The 7,325-nt window shown below is 41.5% G+C and overlaps 1 protein-coding gene across 1 annotated transcript in view; it reads right to left on the bottom strand.

Moving 5' to 3' along the window:
• Positions 1-537: 537 nt before the first annotated feature.
• LOC111977375 (probable E3 ubiquitin-protein ligase HECTD2) overlaps positions 538-7,325 on the bottom strand; it is a 45,521-nt gene continuing 38,733 nt past the window's right edge. The window contains exons 19-21 of the mRNA XM_024006763.3: positions 2,467-2,582; positions 2,114-2,257; positions 538-1,954 (exon numbers count right to left, since the gene is read on the bottom strand). Of these exons, the coding sequence (XP_023862531.1) occupies positions 1,834-1,954; positions 2,114-2,257; positions 2,467-2,582 (381 nt within the window). The 3' untranslated portion in view covers positions 538-1,833. The remainder of the gene's footprint in view (positions 1,955-2,113; positions 2,258-2,466; positions 2,583-7,325) is intronic.

Genomic DNA, 7,325 nt, shown 5'->3' with positions numbered 1-7,325 from the left:
GTATTCAGACCCTTTCGTATGTTTTCTAGAGTACAGGATAACTTAACCACAGGAGGTTGGTGGCACCTTAATTGGGGAGGATGGGCTCGTGGTAATGGCTGGAGAGGATGGTTTCCATGTGTTTGATGCCATTCCATGCGCTCCATTCCAGCCCATTATTGTGAGCCATCCTCCCCTCAGCAGCCTCCACTGAMCTTAACTGTGACTAAATCCCCATGTCCAACATATACATTCAATGATGAGATGTAAATAGTTATCTATGCAGTATACTTTAAATAACTTCCATTCCATCACAGTTGGTGGTATGCATTGCAACTTCACTTCCTCACTGTTGGGGAGAACTATAAACAGTTGACCTGGGCTCATAAATCAAMACAACCGATTGCTCCTGTTAGAGAAGCACAGGCAGTCTTTCTTTAGTGTAAGTGTCCATTACCTGAGGAGAAAGAGTRATGAGGGAGGACTCAATGTAAGGCAAGATCGTCTAAGCCTGGTAACCTTTGTTTAATTGGACACCACATGCAACAGGACAACGGATCTGTTTCAACAAAGACCTTATTTTTATTATCAAGATCATTTTAGAAGAATCATACAGTCCATGAAATATGGACATCCTGAGCGAGCTAACTACCACACAAGTGTCACCACTTTACAAAAGGATCCCTATACAACAGTATTAAATCACATGACATAGTTCCCGATACTGTACATTTCATGAATYCGTCTCATCGTTTTAACCTGCAGGTGTGTGAGGTCCACCGAACTCATACTTGCCTTGATATCAATCGTGATCTCATTGGTGTTTTGTAACTATTTCATACCTCTCCATACAATATGCCAACTGTACCAAGAGATGTAATCTGTACAGAGAGGCATCACCGAYAATGTGGGAGTAAGCAAACAAGGTACACAGTAAGTTCCCACATCAATAATAGCCATATACCAGCACAACTACTGTATTTATTTATTTATTTAACTAGACAAGTCAGTTAAGAACAAATTCTTATTTACAATGACGGCCTAGGAACAGTGGGTKAACTGCCTTGTTCAGGGGCAGAACGACAGATTGTTACCTTGTCAGCTCGGGGATTYAATCTAGCAACCTTTCGGTTACTGGACCAACACTCTAACCACTAGGCTACCTGCCGCCCCAACATGATAAACCTTACCGAAGCTTGATTCCCTTTCCTGCTCTACATGAAACCATCCAGAAAAGGTTGTCTAAAAACTCTGCTCACGAACAACATAACAGAAACGTCTTCCAAATGTTTCAAAACTTCTGAGACCTCTGAAAACAAAATATATTAGTATAAATACCAACAAGATAATATCTGTGTTCAYAATTTACCATCAGACTCGGAATGATTTAAATGTTAGGCCTGAAAAGGCTTTTGTCAAAGAGAGGCGGGAAAGAACTCTGTTCAGGAGGAGAGATGGGCTCTGTCACTTTAAGAGCTGACACCACAGTACTGGCAGACTGTTTGTTTAACTATTTTATCACAGACCAACCCAGCCCTGCTCTGACCTACATTCAACCTCTGACTTTAATAAACAACTCCATTGTTTAATGGACTGGGCAGAACATTTTCCATGTCCATTTTGATATCCAAAAGGCAAAGGTATTTATAGCACAAACGGGAGAGCTTTGAAGGCTATACTTGTAATGTAACTTTTCACTCAATATTCTACAGAACCAGATTTGTTAAGTATATTATTAAGAAATACTGAAGCTGAGAGATTACTGGTAGCATGTCTGAACATGTTCAAATATACACACCCTACTGACCACGATCCAAAGATAAATGGCAGTTTAACCATTGTCGTTATCTGAGTTTACTCCAGTCCAAATCCCTCCGCATTTGAAATGGCAATAGTTAACTTCTGCTTCAGTTCTTTTTTGTTTTTGTATGGTGGCAGGCAGATCTGGTTGAAACATGTGTGAGATATAGGCAACCTGGAAGGAAGAAAAGGTCAACGATAAATTCACGTTTGCTGTTCTGTATAAAACAAATGTGACAATACCAACTGAATAAAGGAGGTCTGCTTTTAGTACTTTCGAACATGTTTACAATGAATAAGAAAGAAAACAGTGAGGACATCTGCAGTATCTCACCAGTCGGTGGAGGCATCAATCTTGGAGATCTTGAAGTTGAGGTCGGCCATTCCTCCCACGGGGACGCGGTCACTTCCTGTTGAGAAGTGGAGCAGCCTCTTCTGGAACTTCAGAGGGAATCCCAGCACCACGTCCCAGAACGCCCTGACCACGTAGACGGAGTAACACATTAGATGATTTACTTTAAGGTTAGGGTTAGGCACAATCATTAGGACCTACTTTAATTAGATGCACCATCTGGGATATTTCCTGCTGTTCACTGGTCATTTAGAAACTCAGGATTGTGGCTTTAATATCTATGAGACATCAGGCCTTTTTACACAATGACTGATATGATGATGGGTTTATAGTACCTGATGGTGGGGTCAGTCTTGCTGTAGCCCTCGTACTGGGCTGCCTTCTGCAGAGAGCTCATGTCCAGGTTGGGACTGCCACACACCAGGATCTCCACCTCCTCGGGCCTCAGTAACTACAACGAGAGGGACAAGACACAGAGTCGCTATCGCAATAGWCTGACAAGTAAAACGGCAGGATATGAAACTACAGGACACAATGGGATTCCAGTGAAACTGCAGGATTTCACAAGACAACCAGTGGTAGTACCATGGGAGTTTGTCCATTAAAACCTGACTACTGCATGACACAAGACAAGGAGTTACTACCATGTTGGTCTGAATCATGAAWCCCTGTTTATTGACCCAATATTGCACTAAAATTTGCACTTAAACAGAGCAGTGCATGACTATGGTAGTGTCATGCATGGATTGTTGTGTCACACACTGTCTAAAGTATTAATCATACACATTATGCAAGCATTATCAAGTTGCAAACTTGATACATTTGGCCTCATTTTGCAAACCCTAATAGACATAGTTGCATATTTTCTCTGTATTACTCTGTCCTTGACCACTTTTCAGTCCCATGCACTCTTCCCAGCTAGCACATTTGGTTCCTTGGATGTTGTGGGAATGTACGTTTTTGGTTTTCCTTTGGTTCTGGGAACGAAGCCATAAGTGTCCTGACCGGTAAAGCTGAGGTTCTGAGAACTTTTACTATGGTTCCCTGGATGTTTTCCTGAGAGGTTTTATTTAAGTAAAGAAATAACATTCTGAGAACATGTTTCAATAAGACTTTTAATAACACTGCTAGCTAGCATGAACTGTTTTGAACTCTAAGCACAGATAGGACACATGGAAAATAATCAGCATTAATCATGCAAACACATATWTTTTTTTAAATTGAGGCATGGTATCTGTGAGATTAGAACCGATGATCTTCTGTTTACTAATCATGGAATAGTCCACTGCACCACCTGGATGTTGCTAGAATACCAAGTTTTTTTTACTCATACAAAGCTATTCATTTTAGTCTATTCAAACAGACCCCATTTTAAACGCAACAATCACTAATTAAGATCAGGTGTGGCCAACACACCTGAACACACTTAACATTGCTTTGCTTTCTTCATATCTCAGTCAACCAGACAGGTCCTACAGGCCCTAGTTTTGTGGCACCTGGAATACTGTCCAGTTGTGTGGTCAGGTGCGGCAAAGAAGCACATAGGCAAATTGCAGTTGGTCAAAAACAGAGCAGCACGTATTTCACTTAGATGTACTCGGAGAGCGAATATCAATGACATGCACGTCAATCTCTCCTGGCTCAAAGTTGACGAGAGATTGACTGTATCACTATTGGTCTTTGTGCGAAGTGTTGATGTGTAGAAGGTACCGAACTGTCTGTTCAAGCAGTTGGCACACATTTCGGAGTTCATCAGTACCACACGAGACATGCAACCAGAGGTCTCTTCACAATCCCCAGGTCCAGAACAGAGGCTGGGAAACACACAGTATTAAATAGAGCAATGGCTAAATTAAACTCTCTGCCACCCCAGGTAACTCAAACTAGCAATAAAAACAGATMAAAAAACAGATAAAAGAACACCTTACAACACGACGGGGACACAGACAATTTTTATGCATTTTGTATTGTATTATGTATTGTATTATGCATTGTATTATGTATGTGATACGTGGTTGGGAGACGACAGTGGTTGTTTCGCCTGTCTATCTTAAGATGAATGCATTAGCTGAGGGTCGCTCTGGATGGGAAATTCTGCTGAATGGCTAAATTGTAATGTAAATGTAGTGCTATGTATATTTATGTATATTATGTACTTTATTTGTTGTGTTGTTTCCTGTTTGAATCCCAGGAACAGTAGCCGCTGCCTCGAATCCGAATAAATACTAAAAGATAGAGGATAGCGAGAGTTTTGTTGACGCTGAGAATGTGTTTTTAAATAATATTCTTAGAACTTTCTTTGAACATAACTAATGTTTTCTTGTGTTTTTTATGGAAAGTTTTCTTAATGTTCAGAGAACATGAATTAAAATAGAACCTGCAGAAAACGTTATGCTGAAGTACTGAAATTCCGACAGAAAAATATTGTTTCTTAATGTTCTCTGAACGTTCTGAGAACATGACTTTAAATAGAACCATGAGGAAACCTGTAGAAAACGTAGTACTAAAATTCCCACCGAAGAAGCATATGGTTCTCAGAACGTTATGTGCTAGCTGGGTATCCTGCACCATTCCCAGAACATTGTGGCAAGGTTATATGCCAAATAACCATAGGACAACAACGCTCTCACCAAGCGCAAAGAAACATATGGTTCTCAGAAAGTTGTGTGCTAGCTGTGTTATCACATCATGACTCCACTTTATCCAAACACACCCAGACAGCAGTGTCAGGCAGTGCACGTTCTGCAAGACTGCCTCACAGCAGCACAGTTTCACCTTGTTCATGAAGTGCAAACATAAATGCAACCCGATGACTAGCTAGAGCAAGCCAAGCCAATGGCAAGATCCAGCTGAGGTATAGAGTTACTGAAGAATCTGGGGCAGACCAAACTGTGGTCTGCCACRCTCCCTTTCCCCTCTCTCACCCATCTTCCCTCTCTCCCCTCACCCCACTAGACAGCCAGTGAGTTATTGCTGTCACAGCAGTGTTGCATAATTAATGCAAGCGTAGACAACCATTGCGTAACTGTATCAAGGAGCTGGTTTGAAAGCCGATTGCATTCACTGGCGTGGGGCCATGTGGGGGCTAAAGCTGACTTTTCCTACATGTACAGTACATGTTTCCGTCCCACTTTCACTGACCAGCATGAAAATACATGTACAATATGAGCCTGTTCATATGAGCATGCACTGCCTTGGAAAGCTAAGAGGAAAAATCTCCTGAGAGAACTAATAGATTGTAATAACAGAACTAAAAATAGAAGCAGTACTGCATATATCTAACTACTGGCAAATTCTATGTTGGTGCTGGTGCAACAAGAGCATATTAAGTAGCAAGTCCTACCAAGATTGAAAGAGGGATTTTTGTTTTAGTCTCAGTGCAAAAACAAAAATCTCAGGGACATTTGTAATTTGAGTCCCCGTCAAGTTTAGTCATTGCGACAAATGACATAGTATTACTGATTCTGATATTGCACTGCATTGTATTCTGTTTAAAATTATATTCCTGTTACATTCTGATGGGTTCTGAGTTCTAAATTGAAAATATGAAGTATCCTTATTCATGTCACTGAGGGAGAGAGGGGAATTTAGACATTTTACATTCTGTGAGAATATGTTATTGTTGGACATCAGGGATCCTATGGGGAGGAGTCAGGTCAGATGAAGTAAGGAAGAACAGATATCACTAAGGTTCTATTAGCAATATAGATGTATTGGGTGTTCAGATGTGTAAGAGACTCAGCATAGGAGAAAGGGTTAAATACCAGTACTTGTATGAATATGTTTGTCATGCCCTGACCTTAGAGATCCTTTTTATGTCTCTATTTTGGTTGGTCAGGGCGTGAGTTGGGGTGGGCATTCTATGTTTTTGTTCTATGTTGTCTATTTCTATGTGTTTGGCCGGGTGTGGTTCTCAATCAGAGGCAGCTGTCTATCGTTGTCTCTGATTGAGAACCATACTTAGGTAGCCTTTTCCCACCTGTGTTTTGTGGGTAGTTGTTTTCTGTTTTTGTGTCTGCACCAGACAGAACTGTTTCGCTTTCGTTCTCCTGTTTGTTGTTTTTGTTCGATTTGGTTTTTGGATTAAATGATGAACACTTTAAACACTGCACCTTGGTCCACTCTTCCTTCAGCCCACGAGAATCGTTATAATGTTTTTGGTCTTATGCAGCTGTATGACCCAGCGGGTCAATAAACTTGGTTTGAGCTTTACTAAGCGTCCGTGAGTTTTTTACTCGGTTTATTTAGAACCCAACAATGCATATTAGATTCCTATTCAAAATGGATAGACTCAGCATGCATGCTAAAATTGCTGCACCAGGAAAATAATTAAATGAATGTTTAACTGTGGTTTGTGGTCGGTTCAGCTGTGGCATAAATACCAACTCTGGCATTCAGTGACACGTACAGCAAACAGATAATTGAACAGTCAAATATTTGTTTTTGGAAGTGCAGCAGAGTCCTTGCCCAGACAGATACCAATGACCGCAATAAAACAATGAGGGAAATTTCCATCGCTGTCAGCTCATCTGAAAATTCACTACATACAGTTAATTGCAGTACTCCAGTCTTTTTTAATCTGTCACGCCCTGAACTTAGTTCCTTTTTTATGTCTCTATTTTGGTTTGGTCAGGGCGTGAGTTGGGGTGGGCATTCTATGTCTGGTGTTCTATGTTGTCTATTTCTTTGGTGTCTTGGCCGTGTGTGGTTCTCAATCAGAGGCAGCTGTCTATCATTGGTCTCTGATTGAGAACCATATTAGGTATCCTGTTCCCACCTGTGTTTGTGGGTAGTTGTTTTCTGTTTTTGTGTATTGCACCTTGCAGAACTGTTCGTTTGTCGTTTTGTTGTTCTAGTATTCGTATTTATTAAAAGGATTATGAATACTTACCACGCTGCACCTTGGTCTTCTCCTTCTCCGACGACGTTTGATACAGAACTATCCCACCACCAAAGGACCAAGCAGCGTGTAATGGACTCCTGGACATGGGAGGAAATATTGCACGGCAAGGGACCTGGGCACAGCCGGGAGAGGTATGCCGTCCGAAAGAGGAGCTGGAGGCAGCTAGAGCGGAGCGGCGACACTACGAGGAATTGGCTCGAGGTAACGTGCACGAGAGGTAGCCCCATAATTTTTTTTGGGGTGGGGGGGGGTGGGCAACATGGGGAGATTGGCGGAGTCAGGGTAGGAGAC

This window comes from Salvelinus sp. IW2-2015, linkage group LG18, assembly GCF_002910315.2.
Source record: "Salvelinus sp. IW2-2015 linkage group LG18, ASM291031v2, whole genome shotgun sequence".
Lineage (NCBI taxonomy): Eukaryota > Metazoa > Chordata > Actinopteri > Salmoniformes > Salmonidae > Salvelinus > Salvelinus sp. IW2-2015.
This window is presented reverse-complemented; position numbering and strand designations above follow the sequence as displayed.